The sequence below is a fragment of the Eschrichtius robustus genome, chromosome 8 (assembly GCF_028021215.1).
Source record: "Eschrichtius robustus isolate mEscRob2 chromosome 8, mEscRob2.pri, whole genome shotgun sequence".
NCBI lineage: Eukaryota > Metazoa > Chordata > Mammalia > Artiodactyla > Eschrichtiidae > Eschrichtius > Eschrichtius robustus.
Genome location: NC_090831.1, coordinates 101,326,096 through 101,353,696, shown reverse-complemented (window position 1 = coordinate 101,353,696; position 27,601 = coordinate 101,326,096). Strand labels below are relative to the sequence as shown.

The window sequence follows — 27,601 nt, the reverse complement described above, 5'->3', positions numbered from 1 at the left end:
CAAAAAGGCAAAAGCAATGTAAACTGCAATCTCTTTAAAGTGTGATTTCAAAATATCATTATATAATAACTCCTGTAGTGTAGTATGGTACAGGCTGAATAAGGACAATGTATAGTGATTTAACAAAGACAATTGTTATACAAATGAAAAGCACACAAAACAGGAAAATGTGTTGATCTAATTCACCATGCATTTAAATTTAACACATACAATTATCAAGGCCCTAAAACATGTACTTAAATAATGTCCTCTATAACTATATCATAATTAGATCTACATTATAGAAACGAGCATAATTATTTTAGTTACAACCAAAAAAAAAAGAAAAATTTCTAAAAAAGTTTTTAAAAAGAATATCCATTTTGTTTAACCTTAAAAAGATTTCCTCGACAAATTTAAATTGTTTCTGAACATGAGTTTATGCATTTATCTTAAAATAGAGATTTATAATAAATTTAATGGACACTAACTTATGGTGATACTGTTGTACATAACAACAAATGTAATTAAAATGCACAAGTGATAAATTAATCAAATTAGCCAAAGTTAAATGCACAATTTGGAAGATTGAGTTTTCCTTCACAGATATTGATTAGAATATTTAAAATCTGTGACTGAAGGAATGAGGGCAATTATAAGTGATCTCCTTCATTCCTTTTAAACAAAAGTAACAAACAGTACAGTATTTAGGAAACAGCTTATCCAAAATAATAGAATAATTCAATAGCGTACATTACAATGTTACTAAGGTAATGAAACAACATGATTAACAGGATGAAATGGTACTAATAAAAACCATGAAATAAGTAGCAAACTCAAAAGCCACTTGCACCTATATTAGCCACATAAAACATAAAATTTACAAATCTTGTAGGTACTATCACACTAAACCACAGGACAGTACTGCTGTCAAGACTTTTACTGTGATATATTTACCATAGAAACAATCTTTAAGGTAATGTAATTTCAATAATGAACTGAAAATATATGGGCTGAAATGCCATTGTAGTCTTCACAATCAGAAAGAATGAGTTCTAAGAAAGTACTAATATTTTCTTTATAAAAATAGGAAGAGCCCAAACTTTGGGTAAATTGGTTTTTGACAAAGGACTTTTTGGTAGAAATAACTAAAGAATAAACTAAGTTTTTAACCCTTGGCTTTTAAGAGTAATATCATAGTAAAATATCAAATCAAATACCATCTTTTACCAAAACATGTACAAAATGCTCTAAGGGACTGGGATATCCATGGAGATTAAATGATGTGTCCAAGCTAGCACCTCATTAGTTCAATGGTGTCCCGATCCTTTGAACAAATAGAAATTAAGTTATAATACGTATTATTTTGTACAAATGGTGTAAGTGCTACAAATGATGCAAGTACGTTATACTTTGTGCCAGTATAGACTCAGTCTAAAAGGATCACTCAGAAATCACTTCTGTAGAAAATAGACATTTGATCTGTTTTTCCATATGCAATAAGCTTCTCTCTCAAAAATAAAAAACAAAAAAATTCAGAAAGTCTAAACTTTTAGCATAGTGGCTAGAGTAAGAAAGTGTACAACATAAATAGCTAAAATTATTTTTTGTAAACTCCTGGGAAATTGTTTTATGTTCAGAAATTAGAGTGGTATAATCAAACCAAGATAGTAAAGTTAAGTGAATGTATTCAATATAATTCATATCCTAAAATACACAATAGTATTAGAGGAGATTCTTATATACCACATTTAAACAATTCACATATGATGTTGGCCAACATGGTCAATGGCGCACTGCTACAGATGTCATTTTGGGCGTGGATCAATATGGGGAACTTTGGTGAAGGATGACATTCAATGGAGGAGCATGATATGGTACAGTGAAACCACGGTCAGTTAATTTGATACTCACCTTTCAATAAGACTTAGAGCTCACATTCCATTAAAAAAAACCCCGATTTTGAAAAATAATGCTAAATAAAAGCAATAGGAAAGATGGTTATACCCAGGACATGAGGCAGATCATAAGAAATATTATTAAATAATGATTTTGCCATCATGAAAGTAGTAATATTCATTAGCCATCAATGCTCTAACTTGGGAAATATCTTGGCAAGTTTTGTAGCCTGTGGTTTGGAAGGATCCATAATCTAACATCGAATGCTCTGACATATATTCTTTAACTTAAAAGTTCAACTAATGAGAACAACTATGATGAGGTAATCAATGAATGAGCTTGTAATAGATTAAAGCCCTGCTATGGCATATAGACCACAAAGGCAAATCAACAGACATCAGTTTTCCTTCCATATGTAAAAGTGAAATATGCTACAATTAATATCACTTGTAACCATCGCCATTAAAAACTTGTGAAAATTTCAGTGAGTAGCCTCATGATAGGGATGACCAAAGAATATTTATATTTATGTATGTATGTATGTTTGCATATATTTATGAACATGCATGTGCATGATGTGTATGTGTATATATATATATGCGTACACATATATGTACATATATAATTCCATTCTATCACTTTAAAAATGCTTATACTAACAAAAGGAAGGCTTTAATTTAGTTATGTAAATTTGGAAATTGTCAAATTATGACGGTCAGCACTTCATTCAATTATTGCATATGCCCTTGAGATCAAAGATTTTCCTGTAATACTTAGAGAAGATGCATGCAAATGAAATACAATTAGAAACAACTTTTTTGTTTGCTTTTAGGGAATAATACTGGCAAATCTAAGAGGAAAGCTCCCCCTCCCCCACCAAATTATAAAAAGTGGATTAAAATATCTAAGATAAACTTTTGAGATGCTTTGTATAGATATTTCAAAGTACCTCACATGATCCTTGAATCACGTATATACTTACTACAAAATGCTTTGGGGGCTGAAAGAGGAAATAAACACAAATGAAACAAACTCTTTATTTTCCAAAATCAAAGTCTTTATACTTACTTAGCTATTTTCATTTGGTGGCCAGTACAGACATTACCATAGGTTTTGCTGTTCTTATTTTACAAATAGAAAACTTCAGTATTAAAAATAAATTTACTTATTGTGCTGCACCATATCTGCTGAATGAAAAATGAGTTCCATGCTTTACAAAATTACCTGATGATCCAGACTAAAAAGGAAATCATTTTGCCTTTTGGCCAAAAGAATATAAAGTCAGAGAGAAAGCACCAATGCATTCAGAAATTAAACTAGCCTCGTTTATTTAGATAAGGCATATCAGGGGGTCACTTACCAGGGTCATCGGAAGGCATGTCCACAATCAGCTGGTCGCTGTATTTTCCATATAAGCCATTAGTGCATATGGCTACTATTTGAAGAACATAACTCATATTGGGTAGTAAATTATTAAGAATAGCACCCTAGAAGAAAGGTGGCAGTAATTATACAAATGTATTATTCTCATAGGAGTACTAACATACTAGACATCGGTCCTTAGAAAAGATTTTCTCATTTGTCAACAGAAAAATTTATATTTTATTAACCTGAGAAAAAATTCTACGCAATGCTGTTAAGTTGAACTTGTGATATTTGTGAATTAGGGAGATACTGGAAAACTACACTATTTTTTTCTTTTTACAAATCAGATCTAGTATTAGAAAATTTCATATTTTAAATATTTATTTAAAATTTCTATGTAAATAGAATTATTATCTTCTTCACATCATTATGAAGTGAAAAATAGTATATTCTCATAAATTCCACAACTTTCTCAATTCATAGTGTCTTTGTTCTAGACATCTGAATTAAAAAGTTGTTACAAATCTCATTATTTTGTTTATATGATATTCAACACCAGCTTTTGTTTAAATGCAGGTTCCTAGGGCTTGAGTGACACCCCAGTGAGTGTCTGTATTCAGAGTTCAATGTCTTGGACCTATACTGGGGGCTTTCTTGAGGGGTTTTCTCAGCTATACCCCAATGCCTCCCTACCAGGGCAAAGTTTAATACTGAGATGTTCAGGTCACAGAAGGAATCTGTACTTTATTTTCTTTAATTCTTGTGCATGGGTGGGGAGCAAGAGGACGTGGATCCTTTCCTAAGGATTACCTGCCTCATGTCCCAGAAGTTCTATCTCAATTGACTTCACATCTGTTACTTGGAAATTTGATGCAAAGAAAAGGACTTTCAAGACGCCTACTCTATTCCCTACTCTATTTCCCTTGTGCTGCTTCAGTATGATGGGGAAACAACATACGACGGTATCGGAGCACTGACATTCCAGGCCCAATTCTTTCCCCAACGGTGAGAGCATAAAGTATTTAACTGTTCTTTGAGTCCTTTTCTTTGTAAAGAGAGGCTGCACTAGATGATCTCCAGTTCTAAGTCTTCCATAAGTGTCTACTCCACAATGTTGCTGTTGGCAAAGTTGTGGTCTCCATGTAATTCAAAACATTAGTAAGAACCTAGTGTCAACCACTGTAAGTTCTGACATAGTTAAAATAGCTTCTGTGCCCCCTTCACCCCACTAGAGAGCTTCATACAAAGTCTAAAGTCACGAAAGGCAACAATATACAATCATTTTAAGTTCTTACCCTAAAAATTAAACTACAATACACGAAACAACTGATTTTATAGTTACCAAGTCTTGATAGCCATCTGTCAAAAACTCATGCTTGGTTTGGTCTTCTCCCTCTAACTGCTGGTACAGAACTGCGAACTTCTCAATCATGGTATCATAAACTACTCGAGGTCTCTCCCACGTAACAAGAAGGCTGGTATAATTCTCTGGGTCAGCTTGAACATTTTCTGGTTCTGAACTACAAACTTCAGAGAAAAAAAAAAGTACAGTTATTGATACACCTGTCACCCTCTAGGATTTCAACAAGTGAAACATATTCTATGAACATTTTTGTTGTATTTTAATAAAGGGTAAAAAGTTACACTTTCCCACTGTGGCACTTTTGTTCATGCCATTTCCTGTATCTGGGATACTTCTTCCTTCCTTCTGTGAATGAAAAATATTGCCTGCTGTATTAGTAAACAAAGGATGTTGCAGCCATCAAGCCATCACATTACAGCTGCCCCAACAGTGCACCCTGAGGACACTCAGGATGACAATGTACAGGAAACTGACCCGATAGCTGAGGTGCATATCAAAGGAATGATTTCAGTGAGCCCAGACTCGTGCATCTTCCGATACATAGAAAAATGCTAAATTCCTTAACTTGAGATAGCTGGTTTTCTTTAATTAATGGTAGGTAATCTTTTGATGTTCTGACTACCTGGTCCTTGTTGCAAAAACTCCTATATATCCTGGCTCCCCCTTTGCCTCTTCGGAGCAGTCCCTCAGAGTGATCTGAGAGTCCTGTCTCCTGGGCTTGAAGTGCTCAGAATGTCTGCCGAATAAAACATAACGCTCAACTTTTAGGTTGTGCATTTTTTTTTCAGTCAACACCTCCTATCTCTATCTGTTGACGTCTGATCTTCCCACTCGGGAAATGTCTTGATCAAGCGCAACCTTCTCTGTTATGCACGCTTTGATCTCTGTTGAAGTGATCTCTGTCATTTTCAATTGTCTGTTTTGTTTTACCACTATTATTTCATTGCATGATTGCCTGTTCTATTATATATATTTTTTCCGAATGGGTCTTAACTTCTTTAGTAGATTATAAACATAAGAACCAGAGCTTCATATTTCTGTATTGCCCAGAACACTGTCTTGAATATATCTGGCATACTGATTCATTTTCAAAAATAAAGGAACAAAGGATATCTTCAAGTTTATGGTGTCTTTATTACACTTGTTGGGTACCTGACAAATATGCTTAGCTCAGGATGAGGAGAATTTCAATGATAAAAGATGGTCTATTATCAGACGTTTTATTGTTTGAAAATCCTTAAAATAATTAAAAATTCCCTATCACAGAAAACCAGAGAAGAACAACTAAAACTATTATTTCAATATTTTTCAGACCTGCTGACAAAAATCCCACTTTGGCATCATAAATAGGTTAAGCAATTAATTTCAGGGAATTAGAGGATTTGTTTGTCTCAGCTGAAAAAATATATTGAAACTCATTCAGGGACTTCTTAAAATGAATTGAAGCCCATGCTGGGAATCATGCCAAAAATGTAGTCCCATCAGAAAGAATACTCTGATACTTTCTGAAATACATTCATAATGTGATAATTTGGACTAACTGTGAGGATAAAAGTTACAAAATTCATGATACTGTGCTAATAAAGCAAAGTAATGAATATAATCTCTTCATAGGCCAGAGAGATTTGCAAAAGAGAGGGAGAGAAAGGTCTCTAAGGCCAAAGATTATGCTCGCAGAGCATATTATGCTCACATACTATGCTCACAGAATCCAGGCTTTGCTTTAAAGGGATACCAGAAGTTACACACCACTAGACGAGACCACGCGGTTTACTTAAGTCAACCAATCATCACTGCTACCAAAACTATTTCCAGGACCCAAAGAAAACATGCAAGCAGCAGAATATGACCAAAAAGCCTTTTTGTCTCTATCCGTCTGTAGTTTTTCTCGTGAACACGGGAGGGCACCCAAAACTAACAATTGACCTTATAAATTGAAACAAATTTTATTACAGTACTTAATAATAGATATTTTGGCATATGTATGCTATGCTAGCAATGGTATATGAATGATTCAGAGAAACATAAATATATATAAACATAAACATAAATATATATACACATATACTCTTTAAATCAATATATGAATAACTTTATATGAGTTAGAGACAGAAGTTTTCACTGTTAAAACTGCATACTATTTTTTGTTTATCGAGGATGTAGGGTGGGGTGTTCCTTTGGGAATAAGAGGACAATTCCTCCGTTATCAAAAAACGCGAATTCAGAATAAGAAAATGTATTCTAATTCAGGTCTAGACTCCATCATCGTTACTCTATCTAGTGACAATTCTACTAGTGTCCGCCAGATGGCAGAAGACCACCAAATCATCTCAGAAGTGAGCTGCTAACATACACTATACAGGTGGAGGAACAGGATTGCCTCAGCCTAGATTCTGATGAATCCCAAGTCTGTTTTTAAAAGACGGAAAGTGATTCTGGACAATATCATTTGCAGATTTTGTTCAAAAATCACTCCCACTTTGTATAGAGTGAGAATGGTTTAAAGTGAACTATCTCTTCCTCAAAGATGAAACTATCTTAAAATGCATCACAGTTTTATGCATGTACACAAAACATAAAACTCTGAGAAACTGAGAAAAACATAAAATTATTAGCTGCAAAATACCCAAAGGACTACTTCCTAAATAGTGCAAGCAATTTTGGTCAGACGTCTATGTTTATCTTGCCTTAATAGCAGAAATCAGTGGGTACTTCAAATAGTAGAAATCAGTGGGTACTTCATCAGCATTAATATAAAGTAGGACTCTGAAAAGAAATTCACATTCCTTGCCACCAGGCTTTTATTCCTTTGCTTTCTTCTTTATATTTCTGTAAAAGCTTATTAGTAATTTGTTTGTTTAAATTTACATTGTAATTAGAAATTTATTTTTAAAACACTCCTTTTGCTTATCAATAATCATAGCTTAGTAATATGTTATAAAGCTGCCACTGAATCTTATCTTTAGATGCTGAAATACAGAATTTTATGGAAAAAAAGATATATACTTTAGAATGTATTCAAGAGAAGGACCAGTACTTCTGTATATAGTCTATGACCATGCCAAAGGATTGCCCTTCTATAAGGTAGGACGGGATCTTTTAAATAACAATCTAGTTAATTTTATATACACTACTTGGTGTTCAGACATAAAGCTGCGTAATGACTATGGAATAAGTTGTTAATTGGCACTAAATTTTCTAAGTTTTCATTATATTTTGTATTGAAAATAGTTTATCTCATTAGAAGGACATACACTCCATAAAGCGCATTATCTGGATTGAAAATCAAGAAGTGTCTTCCAGATCAACATATATTCAGACACCAAATACAAGCTACCAATAAATGTAATAAAATAGTAACAAAAATATAATTTCCTTGATTATGGCGAGTTCAGAACTACAATATGTTGAGGTCCCATTTCCTTCCTTAGGAATGAATCGCATGCGTTGGTTCCTTTCTACAAGCTACATGTGATCTGGATCACAGTGACTGATCCTTTAAGGAACACTGGCCAAGAAGGAGAATCGGGTTTCTGCAAGCTTGTGGCTCTGAGCCAGGCTGTGACAAATCTGGAGTCCACGTCGAGTCACATAGAATACAAGTAAGCGCTTCAGTTCACATGCAAGGGATCCTCACATATAAAGAATGAGAATGTGGTCTCCATTTTAAGGGATTGGTAAGTGCTCTTACTTAAAAACTTATTTTTTTAAAATTTTATTTTATTTATTTTTAAATTTTATTTATTTATTATTTATTTATTTATGGCTGTGTTGGGTCTTCGTTTCTGTGCGAGGGCTTTCTCTAGTTGCGGCAAGCGGGGGCCACTCTTCATCGCGGTGCGCGGGCCCCTCACTATCGTGGCCTCTCTTGTTGCGGAGCACAGGCTCCAGACGCGCAGGCTCAGTAGTTGTGGCTCACGGGCCTAGTTGCTCCGCGGCATGTAGGATCTTCCCAGACCAGGGCTCGAACCCATGTCCCCTGCATTGGCAGGCAGATTCTCGACCACTGCGCCACCAGGGAAGCCCCAAAAACTTATTTTTAACATTCACTTCTCATCTACTTGGTTCCAGGTACTCTTGTACATACAAATAAAGATGGTGCCATCCTTGCCTATAGGAAACTCATTCCTCTAATCCTTAAATTTAGTAAGGTATTAAATGTAATGGGTGCTTTTAGTTTCCAAATCCTAGGCTCCATTTACAGAGGAATGCAAAATAAACTTAAAAATTCTGCCATTTAGACCAAATTAGGTTGTGCTTTTCAAAAGTACACGTTTTTATCACTAAAAGTTGTAAAAGCTTCACAAATTTAGCTCACACGAAGTCCTTTACCTTCTCATCACTTAAATGAATGGATATGGAGAGTGAATACCTCCTACATAGGAATGCCAATGCCTTGCAGAGCAAGTTGCAAAAGATTAACAGGCAAAGCGCTGAGTGTCATGAGGAAAAAGGAAAAAAAGTGGGAAAAGAAAAGGAAATAAAGGAAGGAAAAGCACAAAGGAGGAGAACATGACAACTCTTTTCCCTATGACATGTCTCGTGATCACGAAAGTCAGTGCCGATGGTCGAGGGGAGGAGATAGGAGTTTCCTTCTGCCTTTGCTGTTCTATATGCCCACCCTGGGAGAAGGGACACATGCCCTAAGGGAGAAGGCCCAGTCTCACCTCCACGGATTATGAGTAAAAATGTAGATGGAAGTGAAAAGACAGCGTGGTGATTCTTGGGGAGTGGCAGAGAAAATGTCACTATGTTTTTACCCAGTATTTCCCATTGTTTGAGGTTTGGTACAGTTTAACACAGCCCATGGCAAAAGTACTTCCGTGAATGCACACTGATAAATCCACCACATCCTTGCTTGAGGTTTATGAGCCTCATTTTAAAAAGTATTGAGACAGGTAGTTTGATGACTACCACGTGAGGAACTTGAAGACTGACAGACTCAGAAGACAATCAATATTAAGGTTGTGATTTCCCCTCACGGAGTAGCAGATCTTAATAAAACGAATGTAAAGATTGCCGCAAGTGTTAAAAATAACTAGAAATGATCTATCACTGCTTTGCACTTCTCAATGATTATATGCCATTCCCTTTAGATAAATAACCAAAAGAAATTTTTCGAATTCTACCTAATTCAGTCAATCTTCTCTAGGAACACACAGCAACTTCGTCAACAGTTCAATTTGTAACATATAATCTTCCAAGAAGTAAATAATCTCCATGTCACTTTTCTGCAGATAGTTAGAGCACAGAGTTAATGTACATGTGACCTTAATGAATGCTATTTACAACTACTGACCTTCAAGAAGGTAGGTCTACTGATGCATAATGCATCATGACATTTTTCAGGAAATTACAGAAAACTTCTCATAGCTCAAATACAACATTAAGCTATGAAGGCACTCTTTTCATGCTACCCTGCCTTGAAAAGCATTTTATATTGTATGGTTTTTTTAAAAAAAAGTTTGCATTAAATAATATTACAATACTAGCAAATGAGATTTAAAGTGCATTTATAATTCTACTTAACAAACAAAAGCCTTAAACATGGAAAACTTGAATAGCACGCCATGCTTGTGAGAGCTTGCCCTCTTCTATATATACAAATATATAAATGCATACACACACATATATACATGAGTGTATACATACACACAAACACATACACTACAGTAATAGGAGCTATGGGTCTGGAGCATATTATGTTCAAGGGAATGGACTGCTTTGCAAACTTTAGTTTATTGAAACCTCACAACAACCCTACAAGGTGGCCATTTTGAACTCACATTTTATAGGTGAAGAAACTGAGCTCAGAGAAATTAAATAACTTGACAATTTTTATATAACGAATAAGTATTTGCACTGCGGTTTGAAACCAGAGGTCGACTGGGCTTTGAAAGCCCCAGCTCTTTCCTACTGTGCTTCAGGAGGGCCCTGCTTCTAGGTGGAGAGCCTTGCTAGTGGGATAAGGGGGCAGCAGGGAGGTATCTGTTGCCTGGAAGGCAGGGGACAAAGCTGGACTTCACCTCCTCTGCACGCACGTGATGCTTGTATGGTTACTGACACATATTTCTCATTAACTAAGAGACAGCTTTTACTAACTCCTTCAAGATCAGATGGTTCCATTAAATTTTGTGATTCTTAGAAGAGCCACCGCCCATTCCATGAAGCCAAAAATAAATGCCTTTTAATAAATGGCAACGCTACGTAAAAATGCAAAAACAGAGGACTGAAGTTCTGGTAAAATATGGATTCACTCACAAACATTGAGTGCGTTTTCCTATGAATGCAAAAATGAATAAGGCTTGATTTCTACCCTCAAGAAGTTTGCATGGATATGCAGACGTCTCATGGTTTTTGAAATTACTTGTAATGTATTGATATTTTGCAAAATATGTTTTTCTACAATGCATTTACCAAGAGCAGAATTCTGACACTTTTCATGCCACCTCTTACTTTTCTCTTGGTCAAAATGAGGATGTTCGATATTTATAATAGCAAAATATATAAATATAATCTGAATGTCCCAAACTGAGAAACTGATTTAATAAGTTGCTATGACTATACAATGGAAGAGTACATAAAATTAAGAATGTGATTAATGATATATTTACATCATTAAGTAAAGCAAAATCAATAAACAGATAAGTGTGGTACAGCCTGACTTTTGTGAGATATAATAATATAGTTTTAATTTAAGAGATAGACCTAGAAGGATATTCCTCAAAATCCTCATAGCAGTTATCTCTGGGTAATGACAGTATAAGGCATTTTTATTGTCTTCTGTGTGCTTATCTATATTTTCTCCTTTTTTACAATGCTCATGTAATAAAAACATTTTCAGATTAAATTTAATAAAGATTAAATCCTGAAAATACATGCAATCCTCAATTCTTATTTTCAAATTCAGTTCGAGAAAGTAGAAGGGCGATAGTGTATCCATTAAGGGAAAAAAAAAATCACAGGAATATGCACATGGAAAATACGTGCTTGGTGAATGCAAATACTCATAATGGAAAAAGCAAGAATTCAATTGTTCTAGTTTTTGAAAAGAGCCAATACTATTTTTAAAAAAGTTTCATGTCATTAAAGTCATCAGTTTTTATTATAAAATTATGTAAGCATAAATTATGTTCCCTTATAAAGCATAGTGGAGAGAGCTTCGAAAGTCTTTAGAATTAGGAAGACCTGGGTTCAAATACTGACTCCAGCCTTTTACAGTTCCATGAACTTGGGTGAGCCACTTAATATCAGCTTCCCAAACTATAAAATGAGGAAAATACGGCCAACGCTTGGTTGAATACACTGGTCTATTACTGTTTTTGTTATTATTATTTTTAGCCTTCATCACTTAACTGTGAAAAACAACAATGATCTACATTAAAACGGAACTACATAAGGGTTTACACGTTAAACGATGCAAGAGGCACCCACTGAGCACAACCTGCCATATTTTTATTATATATGCAAATGGATTTTTTCAGTCATTTGGTGACTATTTGATGAATGAGAGCTTTACTTTAGCCCAGCAAAGGAGGTAAAGTGATAAAAGACTTAGTTACTTCCTTCTTGGAGCTCAGATGGTGGTGGGGGACAGATAAGTAAACAGACAATATCATACAATGGCAACTGCTAGGAAGTGTGGTTGCCCAGCGTATAGGAGCTCCTGGGCACATTGCACACCTCCAGACGAGCATCATTCATCTTGTACCCTATGGGCACGGCACCTTCACGAGGGCACAGTCCTGTGCCCCCGGGCCAGAGCCAGGCTTGGTAGGGGTGGAGGTAGAGTCAGAGTTGGCTCCCCAGTGGAGGCAATGGTCTACCTGAGTCTTGAAGAACACAGAGGAGACCAGCAGGGAAGAACACGCGACCTGGGAGAGTGTGGTCTGCCGTCTTCAGGGACCTCACAGAGGTCAGGATGAGGGAAGGAAGCTGGCCAGGGAGGGGTAAGCACTAAGGCCAGTAAGTGCTGAATAGGACCTACCATGTAATGACAAACTGTTTGGATTTTATTCTAAAAGCAATGGGAGCCACTGAAGGGTTTTAATAAAATATAATTAATAAAAGTACATGACCAAAAAATCGTATTTATTTACTTTGTGATTTGGTCATTTGCATTTCGGTAAAGGAAATGGGTAAATCTGTTTCTTTTTTCTAATCAACTGTGTATTATTTACCAGACAGGAAGTATTAGTATTTACTATTTTTGGTAGAAACATAATTAAATTTCCTCACTTTGGGGCAATTTAATTTGAAACAATGTCACATTAAATGCAGCTATTCATCACTGTTGTCTTGTGCTCTGTTGTTATTGTTGCTGTTAAAGGATAAACAATTCCCACAAATATCACATTGAAACAATAAAAGCATGCTGTTTTAATGCCCAACCTTCAAAAGCAGACGATTATTGAATTAATATTATACACGGCCAAAAATTCATTGCAGGACGGGGATCAAAGAAGACCATGTACTTGGAAAGGTATTCAGTCCCCAAAGCAAAGGCCACTTCAACTCTTTCTTTCATGAACCAGTGCACCCTCAGCGTGAACTGAAAAGAACAAGTCCGTAGATGCAACTGATTGTGTCCTCTGGACACTTTCAAAGGCTTCTGACTGCTGTGTCAGCTTCAAAAGACTCAAGAGACTTTCCCTCCTCTCCATCGCCTGGGCTTGACAAGGACAAACTTCTTTTCGTTCAAAGAAAGAAACTGGGGGAAAGACTCCCTTTTTATTCATTAATAATTCAGTGCCTTTGGTTTCAATCCTTACTAGGTACTAGGCTTCTCTGGGAGCTGCCAACACAAGGATGAGTACTTATTTAAAACCCAAATCACACATCAAGACTCAGGTCAAATGCGGTTCTCCCACGGAGATTCCCTAGTCATTGCAACCAGAAGTGATCTCCCCAAGCTCTGAACACCTCACGCCTTATTCATCCCTCTCTTATAGCTGTTAGCTCAGGCAAATGACACAAAGAATGTGGAGGTGTGTATGTGACTTTGCCACCTATTACTATGTATTTTAGAAAAATTACTTTCCTTACTGAATCTCAGTGTCTCTTGTCTGCAAAACGGGGTTATTCAGGTTGGAAAGAACAGATATTTTTAATTGCCATTTTATAAAAACGGCAACTGAGATTCAGAGAAGTTAAAGTGCTTACCTAAAGCTACAAGGCTATAAGCAAAATATTTCCAAAAATCAAAGGCTTGTATATTTCCCACTATACCACAATTACCTCCTACAAAATTATATTTCAATACACACCTGCCTCATGAATCTCTTCCTTTCCAGTATATGAGGAAAACACCTGCCTGGAGAACTTGTACTGTTGTTCTCGAAAATTATTTTGTAAGTAGTCCATCAGCATGACATAACCAGACTGCTGCATTGTAAGAACTTCACAAAAAACAGCCAGCTGGAAAGAAGATAATTTAACATATAATAACACATAATTTAACTGTGTATCTGCTTCAAAGGCATATCGGCAAATGCTTTAAAACAGATATTCTATAGTAAAGCTTAGAAAACAATTCTTTCAAAATTGCTTCAAATTACTTCATTTGTTTGAATTTCCAAGATTACCTGGCTTTCAGAGATGCTAACTGTATCTTTAAAAACAACCCAATCAACGGTGTCTGTGCAGGGAGGAGATGTCAGGGAGCCATTGTAAGTGTAATACTTGTCAGTTGAGTTTGGCAGAAGGTTCAGCAATGTGAACGGATCCAACACAGCCTGTTTCCCTACAAAGGAATCACACACATCTCAGCTGAAATCCCAACAGTGGAACTTAGCTGCTCAAAGCCCCTATGAAACAAAGACATATGCTTTGGTATGTATTTAATCAGAACTGAAATTTTAAGAACATTTTAGATTTATTTCAAAAATGGTGATAAAACTGGCATACTCTAAATTTTCTTGCATATATCCCTACATAGTGCTAGGTGCTTTATCATTACATGGGCAAGATGCTGGAGAGATTATTTTTACATATGAAAGATATTCAGAAATCATATGGCCATCTGAATAGATACAGTAAAACCATTTGATAGGATTTAATACCAATTTGTGGAAAAGAAAAACAAAACCTTATTCTGATGAAGATTATCTTCAAAACTCTATAATAAACATCATATTTAAAAATGACTTATTGAAAGTTTTTCCCTTAGTGATAAAGAATGAGACAAGGAATCCTTCTACAATACCACCATTTTTATCTAACATTGAACTGGAGGACTGGGACCATTTATTTACTTTATTTATTTACAATAATGTAAGAAAAAGAAAAAAAGAGTCATGAAGATTGGGCAGGAAAAAATGATGTCATCATAATTTTCAAATAACCTAATTGAGCATGTGAGATATTGAAAATAATTTATAAACTATTAGAACTAATAAGTGTGTTTAGCAAAGTCACTGCATGCAACACCAATATATAAAACTTAATTGTACTTCTATTTACTGGTAACAAACAATAGAAAATGAAATTTCAAACAATATAACATGATAGCAACAAATATCAAATACAAGTAAATCTAACAAGTGATGTGTAAAACATCTACACTGAAAATTTAAAAACTTTGAGAGAATTAGATAAAACCTTAAAATGGTGGGAAATATCACGTTAATGGGACGATTCAGTATTGTGAAGATGTTAATTTTCCCCAAGTTGTTTTATGGAGTCAATGACATCTTAATCAAAATTCCAGATGGGTTGGTGTTGGGGTGTGTGTGTGTGTGTTTGTGTGTGTATTAATTGACATTCTATTTTTAAAATTTAAATGGAACCGCAAAAAAAGTTAAGACAATCTTGAGCAATAACAGAGGTAGGGATACCAAGTAGGAAGACCTACTATATAAGGCCATAGAAATCATGATAGAGAGATATTTATGCAAAGATGGAGAACTATGGAAGAAAATAGAGAGTCCAGACACACACATATATGGTTACTTGATTTACGACAGAAAAATTACTATGTAATGAATGATTAACCTTTTCAATACGCACTGCTGTGTCAATTGGATATCCTTATGGAAAAACATGAATCTTTATTCCCTACTTCACACCATGAGCACAAATCAGTTCTAAATAGAGTGTGGATCTAGATGTGAACAGACTAATAAGGCTTTTAGAGGAAAACATAGAAAATTATCTCCATAACCTTAGGGTAGGTTGAGATTGCTTAAATAGCATGCAAAAAGCGTTATTCACAAAGGGAAAAATGATGTACATGATACTCAAGATCTATTTATCAATAGTCACCATTAAGAGAGTAAAAAGGCAGTACAAAGAGTAGAAAATATATTTCAGATTTTATATATATAATAAAAATATTGATTTATTCCTGCTATATGTACAAAGATATATAACTTGTATCGAGAATACAGAATTCCTACAAAAAATTGGTAGACCTTTCCTAAGTGTTCCATCTAGCCTTAGAACCTTGAAACAACCCAGCTAAATCTGTCTCCTTGAAGAGTCCCATTTTTGATCTTGCATCTTTCCAACAGCACTTACCAATGGCACTGCCTTGGCCATTTTGTTCTTTGTGTACCAGTCCTCACTCATATGGGCAGCAATCTGCTTACCAGTGAGATCTGTGTTTAACTTACTTTAACTTATCTGTATTTAACTACCCAGTCCAGTACATGTCCTCTGCTCTGTCTTGTAGATTTAGGTCATTAAGAAATAGTCCCTGACGCCAATTTAATCTAGCCTAAGTGAGATGGTACAGTACAGAGTAGCAGTATATGAATTATCTGGGGAGCACTAAAAAAAAAAAATCAATGTCCCAGACCCCACCCTAAGCTGTTTTAGTTTAAATCTCTAGTAGTGGGACCTGAGCATCTATATTTATTTTTAGGCTATAATTTTAGGTGCGTCTACATTTTTAAAAAAACCGTCCCCAGGTGATTCAAACATGCAGCCAGAGTTGAAAACCTTAAGTAGAGTAAAGCCTTTGCAAGATTTTAGTCTTCTTGAACCCCATATTCCTCATTACGAAATGAAATAACTGGACCGGATGATTTTTTTTTTTAACATCTTTACTGGAGTATAATTGCTTTACAATGTTGTGTTAGTTTCTGCTGTATAACAAAGTGCATCAGCTATACATATACATATATCCCCATATCCCCTCCCTCTTGTGTCTCCCTCCCACCCTACCTATCCCACCCCTCTAGGTGGTCACAAAGCACGGAGCTGATCTCCCTGTGCTATGCGGCTGCTTCCCACTAGCTATCTATTTTACATTTTGGACCAGATGATCTTAATAGTGCATTACAGCTCTAAATGAAATGAAGATTGGACATATCCAGAAAGCCTCAAGGAAAAAAATTATTTCCATTTAAAAGTTAGTTATTGAATGTTACTTTTTTCTGCAATACAGAAACTTCTTCAGGAAGAAAGAAGCCTGCTAATAAAGTTATAGATAACTGCTTCCTGTCTGCATTTAAGACTAAATCTTAGAAGTAAAAACCTATTGACAGAATTGATAGTGTCATGTAGATACAACCTAAATCGTTTTAATCCATTAGAAAATTCAAGTTACATTAGGTTTAATGGGTTAATTGGTAACTTCTAAAAGTATGTCTTCCTCTTCTCCAATGTCAAGACAAGATTATTTAGAATTCAGACTCAGATTCAAGTTCTCAGAAACTAAGGAAACTATTTTGAATACGTGAATATTTTTCTATTTTCAGATTTATGTTTCTGATATCTAGAAAATCTGTGATTAAATAACCTCTTTTTTAATCACCAATGGACTACAATTCTTCCTTTTTCTGATGAAAAAACTTATCTTACAAATGTTCCGTGGAAATGTGGACCTACAGAATACTAACTAAGTAAGGAGCCAGAAATTGACTCCCTGCTAAATTAGGTGGGAAATTAAACAACACCAGGAGACCTAGAAGCCAGAAAAGGAAAAACAGAAGATATGAATAGGGATGGTGAAATAGATAATTTTCGTGAAATTGGAGAAGAAATTAAAGGGGAAATAATTAAGAGCAAGGGAAAGAATCAGAAGAAAGTTTTCAATTCCTCCTTCCCTCATCCCAGTATAGAATCCATTCTTCCTTCCTCTGCACTACAATACCACTTATCTAGTCTCTGTTATGGACACGTTAACTATTTCGTACCTTATTTTTTTTGTTACTTGCGTACATGTCCTAAGTTTCTTTCTGCTATCACAAGACTTTACAATTACAGTAGTATTTTCCAATTGCACCATCATCTTATGAGAAAAGTGGACTAAAGTGGGTTTTTTGTGGCTTGCAGAAACATGCACCTCATCTGAATAACCTCACTATTGCTAACATAAGAGAGAATCACACCTGAGCCAACACTGCTCTATTTGTGATCAGTCATTCACTCAGTGATCCTCTTCCTTTGAACATGAATTAATGGTTAACAAACCAATCAGATCCTCCTTCGTGGGAGGCTGATAGTAGGAGGTGGAAAGATGAGGAGGGTGAGAGACAAGGAGATAAAGACAAAGACCATGGTCAGGCCCAATGCAAGGAAAGAACCATTAAGTACTTAAAACCAACTCTTATCACTTAGGACAATGAGACTTAGGATGGGGCCACATCAACATTGTCATATATACACCAGAATATTACTCAGCCATAAAAAGAAACGAAATTGAGTTATTTGTAATGAGGTGGATGGAGTTAGAGTCTGTCATACAGAGTGAAGTAAGTCAGAAAGAGAAAAACAAATACAGTATGCTATCACATATATATGGAATCTAAGGAAAAAAAAAAAAAAAGGTCATGAAGAACCTAGTGGCAACACGGGAATAAAGACACAGACCTACTAGAGAATGGACTTGAGGATATGGGGAGGGGGAGGGGTAAGCTGGGACAAAGTTAGAGAGTGGCATGGACATATATACATTACCAAACGTAAAATAGATAGCTAGTGGGAAGCAACCGCATAGCACAGGGAGATCAGCTCGGTGCTTTGTGACCACCTGGAGGGGTGGGATGGGGAGGGTGGGAGGGAGGGAGATGCAAGAGGGAAGAGATATGGGAACATATGTATATGTATAACTGATTCACTTTGTTATAAAGCAGAAACTAACACACCATTGTAAAGCAATTATACTTCAATAAAGATGTTAAAAAAAAAAAAGAGCTTTACAGCAAAAAAAAAAAAAAGGATTTTTCAATATACAAATTCCTGGCCTGCATTTGTGATTAGGAAAGCACCACAAATCATTCTGATGAGAGCTCCCATTTGAGAATCACTGATGATTTACCTGGGGTGTGTCTCCTTCTTGCAACTTGAAGGATTTCGACTAACAGTTTTTCCTTTTGTGGGCTCTGCCTGGGGAATATTAATGCCTTATCTCTGATTGCTGCAACCGCACCCCCTCTCTCACCACTCCACGTGAGAGCAAGGTCTAACATAGAGTAGGTGTGATGGAAGGAAGGAAAAGAAAAAAAGGTAAGAAAGAGGGAAGGAAAGAGAAATGGGTTTGTCTCTTAGAGAGAAATATAGGAAATGAGCGACCAGCCCACACTGTAACAAGGCAAACTTTATAATCTGAATGATGGTTGAACAGTGTTGATTTTTTGTGTCACTCACATTATATGGAGAATATGTGGCAGGATTTTAGCTGCATATTCTCCATATAATGTGAGTTTAGCTGCAGTTCCTGAGTCACTGTCTAAAGACGAGCACTGCCTTCAAGTTCCCAGCAGCAATGGCTGGCAGCCAATGTTGGGAAGCCTACCGTTTATGGGGCACCAGGGGATTTTTCTAGACTCTGAAATAGGACTAAATTTAATCCAAGAACTCTCAAACATTTAACTTTGGAAGGACTTAACTTATTTAGTTTGGACAGATCATATCTCACAACCATTCAAATCAAATTGACAGGTGTTTCATATGTGCTCTGAAACATGTAACTAATATAAATCTCTACAATATATTAGAACAAACTTTTTGGACAGACAGGTTCTAAATCCTGGCTCTACCACTTACCAACTGTATGGGCTTAGGTGTCCTTGCTGAGTACATGGAAATATTAAGTATCTAGTAGACGGGCTGATAGGCATGGAGGATTTTTTTTTTTTTGGTAAAAGAGGAGAGAAGAAGTTGGTGCTTGGGTAGAGAGAGAGAGAAGATAGATAGAGGGCAGACTAGTATGTGTTTCCAGCCAGCCCAGGAGACCATTTGTTCTGCTTCTGAACTAAGAGTCAGGACAGAGGCAGAATGCTGTTAGGGAACCCATATCCCCAGGGAGGGTACTAGGTGACAGCAGGCTCTGATGAAGCATCCCGCTCAATGGCTTATAGACAGTAGATATTAAAAAGAAACTTTAGTCCAAGAACATGAGCAAATTGGTTCTTAAGATCATACTACACCTTCCTAGAGACCCCCAGAAACAACTGACGAGGCCTCAAGAGATTGGCCAAAGTGCCACAGTTGCACAATCAGGACTAACAACCAGTGTTAGTATCACTTTTGTGGTCGCCACAGGCTGGTGCAAGGCCTGGGAACATTCAGGTTCATATTTTACATCATTTTAAGTTTAGGAATTCAAACTAGCTGCCTTCTTGCAGTCTGCATAGACTCCACTTTCTGACTAAATGAGGGAAAAATTAAGTGTGGCTTGTGGCATTCAATGTTGAATTCTGCAATCTAGGTGGATGGAGGGAGATAACTAACAGCTTTATGCCATTTGATTGCACCTTTCAAAAAAAAAAAAAAAAAAAGAAAGCTGCACTGCAGGAGCTCACATATGCCTGACTTCTGAAAAGTTTGGTCAATTCAAGTTCTCACAGATAATTGACAAAGATGAATCAACCCTAGGCCAGATTTCTGCTTTCAAGAAAAGGATCTATGTGAGTTGTGTTTCTGATTTCAAATTTTGCAGCTTCCCAGAGAGGAATAATCCTCCTTTATTGATAACTCAGGACAACATTAATACTCTGCTTAATAAAAATAAAACAACAATAACAACAGGTTTGCTGTCTCTTGCCAATGTTGTCAAAAGCATTTGCTGTGACAAATTACATGATCCGTGAGATAGCAGGCAGAACAATATAAAAGTATAGTGAACCTTGTTCTATGTAAGCATTCACCTTCCCAAAATCTTATCTCATCATATTGGTAAAGCAAAGGACTTATCAAGGAAACCACCAGGGAATACATTTGAACTTGAGTAACAATTCCCTTTTCACTTTAAAAAATAAAATTTTTATAAAATTAACTGGTTTCAGATTATAGAGTCTTTTACAGATGTACAATGCAGAGACAGAATAAAAATACGTTTAAATGCATAATGTGATTAGATTATTTTCAATAAAAGAATTAGAAAACTTCCAACTTCCTACTTACATTAACGTTTTATGATTTTATGTGACAAAAATTTCTGATAAATTGTTCTTTAGTGAGAAACGTATAAATTGTCAAGTGTAAGATGTGAGAGATTGCTCCTCTTTACAAATGTCTGCCCTTCTTCCTTGGAACAAGTGATTTTTATAACATTGTAAAAATTCATATGCATCCAAAGTAAATCTGGAAGAAAGACATTTCTCCAAACAGCTTACCGAAACGACTAACACTCTCAACTCCATCAATAATTGCTTTGTAATCCAAATTTTCTTCTATTCCAACCTGTGAAAGAAGAATGATGTTCTAAAAATTGCATAAAATATTTGACTAATTATTCAATAAAATGTAAAGATTAGTAAATTCTATTTTAAGTATTCAAAAGTAATGTCCTAAATGCACACTTTTTTTTTCACAGCAAGTTAAGAATAAACCAAACAAAAACCAGATAATTTTCCATTAAGAAAAGGACATTTAAAAATGTTACGATTCACAGTTACTGCTGTATCATGCTGATGCTTTGCAAATAAGCAAATCTTGTAGTGTACGAGTGCACAGATTTGCTCCAGCTGGAAGTGACATATCCAATTGACAAATACAAGAGTCCCCTTTTAAACACACCAGCCAAGAGGTTGTTCTCTTTGAAAATGATCACCAGTTATCATTCCACTTATGAGCCCTTCGATTTGTTAAAAGTTGTGTTTTGATATTCCCCATGATTGAAAAGTTAGTGCTAAATCTCTGTATAATGATTACCTCAAATAAAATGGATAAAGCTCTTAACTTCCCTTTTCCTTTAACGGCTTCCTCAAAACTTGAAAATCGGTCCGCATCAAAGCAGTAGATTTGCATCTATAAATGTAACAAAGATGGCTTTATTACATACAAAGACTTCACAAAAAAGTCAGCAAAAAGACAATAAAATAATTTATCAGTTCATTAAATTCTATTTAAAAAATTCTATAAACTATATAATTCTATATTTTGTGAATTTTCAAAATATTTTATCAATTATATGTATACACAACTATCACTTATCCTTCAATGAAGAAAGAAATACAAAGTTGGACAGATCTAGCTCTGAAATTACCACTTTGTGATTACCAGGGGACACTGAATAATTTACTAGAGCAATTATCAAATGTAATAAATTATCAAATGTTATTTTCACTATTTTGATGGAATTCTTTCAAATATGGTTTCATTCTTTCCTGAATGGACATGCCTCTCTTGATGGTCTGAGCTACCAGTTTTGGACATTATTGTATTGTGCTCTACTAATAGTGAAACTCTCAAGAACTCTCTGCTTCTACCTTAAAAATACCAAAGGAGTCATAAATTCCGTATTTTAAGTCTCTCCCCGCTGGTGCGAGGCTATCCCTTGTTCTTTTCTACTTCAGTCCACACATCTATCTATAACAGCCTCCACTCTCACTTATAAGCTGGTGCTCCTAGTGTCGTGGGCTTGGAAATTTGATAACTCAGGTAGTTTAGACATATAATTAAGGGAAGAGCAGAAAGTCTGAAAAGATTAATGTGTGGTTAGGGCTATGGATCAGAGAAATAGCAGGTGTGAAGCAGAGGAAGGCAGTGGCTCCTGCCTTGGGTGGTCACCAAAACCTTTTCAGAGAGAGGATTTCAAGTTGACCCCTGAAGCATGAGTGGCTTTAAAGCTGACAGATGAAAAAGCAGAAGAGATGAATGTGTGTTCAGGTCAGAGGGACCGGCTAGGAAAAGGCCTACAGGCAAGAAAGTATGAGAAGTGTGGGAAATGGAAAGTAGTTTGTTAGAAGTTCAGTTGAGCACACGTGAGAGGAGAAGAGAGATATGAGGCTGGAGAAGTAGGCAGGGGACACACAGGCAGTCCCAGCAGTTTGGGCTGGAGGGCAATAGAAGTCCTTGATGGGAAGGGGGCAGGGCTGGGGAGAAGGGGGGAGAGAGAAGGGATTAAGACTGGAGAGAAACTAGCTGCAGGGACTTAGATACTCAAGTAAGAGACAAAGGTGGTTTGAACCTTTTTCTGACCTCCCACATCATTTAGGGGCAGAACTAAGGAGCCGATTATAGGATGTGAGAGGCCAGAAAGAAAGAGCAGGTCAAGCACACCCCCCAGTTTCCCTGCTTGCACAATTACGTGAAGAGTGTTTTGAAAAACAAACAAGACGGAATTCCCTGGCGGTCCAATGGTTAGGATTCCGGGCTTTCACTGCCATGGGCCCAGGTTCAATCCCTGGTCAGGGAACCAAGATCCCGCTAAGCCACGTGGCACGGCCAAAAAATAAAAATAAATAAAATAAATAAATAAAATAAAAACCATGAATGTTTAAAAAAAAAAAAATAAAAAGCAAACAACAAACAAATGACATCTCTGAGAGGCAACTTGAGGGGCTTTTAAATAAGAAAAATACATGAGGTTTGGTACACAGATTCTATATAATTTATTTTGCTGAATCACAGCTTTTGTTATTGTTAGAGTTTTCCTTGATTTTCACCTTTGTTCTAAGTAGTACTGTGAGAGAGCTAAACTCTCAGAATTGAGAATGTTATGTGTTTAATGAGTTAACTTTCGTATTTTTAACAAACCAAATTTGATAAATATGCTTTTCTTTAAGGATATTTAAAAAATTATGTCATAAACTTGAATGTGCTTATCCACATTAAAATATTTTTAATCCTTTATGAAATAACTAATTTATCTTATTTTTATTCTCAATAACTATTTTGGATTATAAAAGTAATACAGATTTATTACAGGTAATATTGAAAATATGGCAACTTTAAAGGAGAAAAGAAAAGGCACCTATAATCCCATCACCCAGAGAAAATCACTACTAATGTTTTCTTGGTTTCCTTCAATTATTTTTACAATAGCAATAATTCAATCTTTCATTTAATCCTCATAATAACTTTACAGAGATGTGCTACTACTATTATGTCAATTTCACAGACCAGAAACAGAAGCTTAGGGAAATTAAATAATTTTAACAATGTCATGTCATATAGCTACTAACTAGATGGTGAAGCCAGTATTCAAGCCTCGTCCGTTTGACTCAGACTGTACTCTCAGCCACTAATTAGTTTCATGTTTTACAAAATTTGGAATAATAATACTGTGTATACGGGTTCAAGCCCTGGTCGGGGAAGATCCCACATGCCACGGAGCTACTAAGCCCGTGCGCCACAATTACTGAGCCTGCGCTCTAGAGCCCGCGAGCCACAACTACTGAAGCCCTCGCGCCTATAGCCCATGCTCCACAGTAAGAGAAGCCACCGCCGTGAGAAGCCTGCACACCACAACTAAGAGTAGCCCCCGCTCGCCGCAACTAGAGAAAGCCCGCGCGCAGCAAGACCCAATGCAGCCAAAAATAAATAAATAATTAATTAATTCAAAAAAAAATACTGTGTATACTATTTTACATTCCACTTTTTAAAAGCACTTATGATGAACTTTTTTTGTGTAAATCGTTGAAAAACATGATTTTTACAAGATCTATAATAATCTATCATAATGTATTTAATCATTTCCTTTTGTTTCAATTTTTATTATTGTAAATAAGTCTTTGCACATAAATTTTTGAGTATGTCCTTAATTATTCTTCAGACTAAATTGCTACAAATTGAAATGTGAATATTGAGAATAAAACATTTAAAGTTCTTGATAAAAACAAGTGAACTGCTTCCCAGAAAGTCTACCAATTTATACTTTCTCCAGACATGTATGAAAGTGTTTACATATTTCACTGCACACACACTATTTATTATAATTATATTTATTTTGCCAGTTTTAAATCTGAAAATTTTCTCATTTTAATTTGAAGCTTTTTGATTCTCCAGTATGTTGATAAAATTTTCCCCTTTTATTCCTACTGGGCTATGGAAAGAATTTCATTCATTCACTCATCAGTATTTATTGATCATCTATAATGTGACACTCTGCATTACCAGGACGTGGAAAATCAAATATGGGTCTTATTGAGTTTAGGCTAGTGAGGAAGGCAGATATTAACCAAGTAAACAAAATATAGCTGTATAAATTATAAAGTTGATTACAAATGAATCAAATTGTATGCTAAATAAAATCCCAATGATTTAGAAAGTGAAACAGTAACTAGTGGAACTATTGACTTACCTCCAGTGGAAATTTTTGTCCTTCTAAACTATGTTCTGATCCATCAGATGACATATTGCATCTTCCCCAGTGAAAAGTTATCTTGCTTGCTTTGAACACCGTTTCTGAAACTCCTCCACTGAGACGGTAGTCATTAGTGAGATTAATTTCCACTTAAAAAAAACAATAAAATTGCATCTAAGTTTCTGAGAATCAAAATTGCAAATTTAACTAAATTTTCATCTATTAAAGTACATTAATAAAATCATTTATTTGATAAATTTTAAAAAAAAGTTACCATTTTGGAAGCTGAACTTTGTAACTCTGCATAGTATACTTAACGTATCCTATTGCCACAAACGTAAAATAAACCTAAGACCTTAACTGCTATACAGCACTAAAAGCAGGAGACAGGCAGTCCACCTGCCCTGTCTGTTTGGTGTTCCACGATTTGTTTGTTTGGTGTCCAAAGCCCTGCTCCCCTAACGCATCAGATGGTAGCGAGGGGACAGTTAAAGGGAGAAGGAACAGAGGAGTGGAAAGAGGAAGTCTTTTCCTGGGGGTACCCCCAACCTTCTCAAGGTCAGCCTGTTTCTACTCTTTAACAGGCTGCTGCTTTTGTCCCATCTCCTTATGCCTCCAAGAGTCACTCCAGGCTTCATCAAGCTTCAGAACTTCTGTCCTAGACTGTGGCAAGGAAGGCAGGAGACCCATTCCTATTGAAGGGGTTTAAGCCATCTCATGTTTGAACCCTCGGTTGCAAGTCTCAGAATCTTAAACTCTCCTGTTTCAGTTCCGTAGCAGATACTATCTGACTGTACTTTAGGAGTCATCTGGAGATTAATGATTCTCTAGAGACCCTAATGCAAGATTTCAATGTCTCTCTATCAGATTTAAATAGTCTTTGTTCTATCATGCAGAAACCACTGCTGGCATTAGGAACAGAATCCAACACATTGGCCAGTATAAAGTCTGCCAAATAAAACATAATTCTTAACTTTTAGGCTGTGCTTTTTTTTCCAGTGGACACCAACCAGCTAGAGATATAAACTTTCATGAATAATAACAATAGCAACAAACACAATAACAATAATGGTCAACATTTATCACTTACGACATGCCATGCATTACACTACTTTACATGTATTAAATATCTGATCCTCAAACAACCCTAGGAAGAAGATACCATTACAATCCTTATTTAACAGATAAGGAAATTGAGTCACAGAGAGGTGAAGTAACTTGCTCAAGGTTCCACACTGTGCTTTAAATGGCCAGTAGTGAACCTAAAAAGTGTGGCTCTAAAGATCAAGTGCTTTACCACATTCTCCTAAGAAAAATAAAGCAGAGATTACATGCTTCACTGCTTTGTAACATCCTTTAAAACTGGTAATTAAAATGTCAAGATTTGGGACAATATACTATTATGTATTAAATTAATAATATATTATAACATGTAATAATTTTTCAAATTATTCATTCAGCAAATACTTACTGAGTGCTTATTATTTATCAGGCACTGATGTTGAAAATTCCTACCCTCACGGGACTTAAATTACCACATTCAAATAATTACATTACCAAAATATGGAAAATAGAGAAAAATACCACAAATGATAAAACCACCCCAACATAGCTACTATTATAGTGAATATTTTTTCTAATCTTTTTCCTATATTTGTTTTTACATAACTTCCTGATGTACATACGATTTCATTTAACATATAAGATCAGAATAACAATACTGTTCACTTTTATAAACTAGTTTGTCTATCTGTTGTTTACTGGAATTTTTTATGGTATTATATTTTGCATACTAAGAAAAAAAACTTAGAGAGTGCTTCCTAAGGATGGTACATAATTTTAAACTTTCTAATAGAAGGGCTAGTAATTTCTTAAAATTCAGTTAGAGTAGATTGCTTTTTTCACATCCAAATATTGAATATAGCACAAGGCTGAGCAGACAAGGTCAAATAAAATGCCCAAGAAAAAGAAATCCTGATTGACTAAGTGATTAACCAGTGACAGAGTTATTAAATTACAATAGCTATATATTATGTTATCTTTATCAGCTCTTCCAGTGGAGGCATCTTTATTGTTATATTACTGGAGAACATGATATTATGACTTTGGTCATTTAACTTTTTGTACACATTTTCAGAAGGTCTAAACTTCCAATTTTCTATTTGACTTCTTCTACTTATAGTTTCTATCCAGTTCAGAATACATCATTGAAAGGAAAATAAAAGGAAAATAACCTAAACATACTCTAGGTCTGATAAACATACTAACGTCAGAAACAAAATGCAAATATTTTACCTGTTTTCCCAGTGTTATGAATGAATGTGTTTTCCAAAGATGTTTTATCCCAACCCTGAAATTTAAGTTTCTTAAGATTCACATTTACTTGTGTAAGATCTTCATCAATATTGATAGGAGATTGTTTGGGGCTATTACATGTTGGATATTTCTTGCCCCAATTTTTTTGATTCAATGCTCCTAGGGGGAAAAAAATGTAAGAAGTTAGTTTTTAAATTACTATG

At 35.5% G+C, this 27,601-nt stretch overlaps 1 protein-coding gene across 3 annotated transcripts in view; it reads right to left on the bottom strand.

The window, feature by feature from the left end:
- The window catches only part of PTPRZ1 (protein tyrosine phosphatase receptor type Z1), a 167,933-nt gene that overhangs the window by 53,582 nt on the left and 86,750 nt on the right, over positions 1–27,601 (bottom strand). For all 3 annotated transcript variants that reach the window (XM_068549373.1, XM_068549374.1, XM_068549372.1), the window contains exons 3-10: positions 27,378–27,557; positions 25,080–25,231; positions 21,707–21,802; positions 21,169–21,235; positions 14,191–14,348; positions 13,873–14,023; positions 4,586–4,770; positions 3,239–3,365 (exon numbers count right to left, since the gene is read on the bottom strand). In XM_068549373.1, the coding sequence (XP_068405474.1) occupies positions 3,239–3,365; positions 4,586–4,770; positions 13,873–14,023; positions 14,191–14,348; positions 21,169–21,235; positions 21,707–21,802; positions 25,080–25,231; positions 27,378–27,557 (1,116 nt within the window). The remainder of the gene's footprint in view (positions 1–3,238; positions 3,366–4,585; positions 4,771–13,872; positions 14,024–14,190; positions 14,349–21,168; positions 21,236–21,706; positions 21,803–25,079; positions 25,232–27,377; positions 27,558–27,601) is intronic.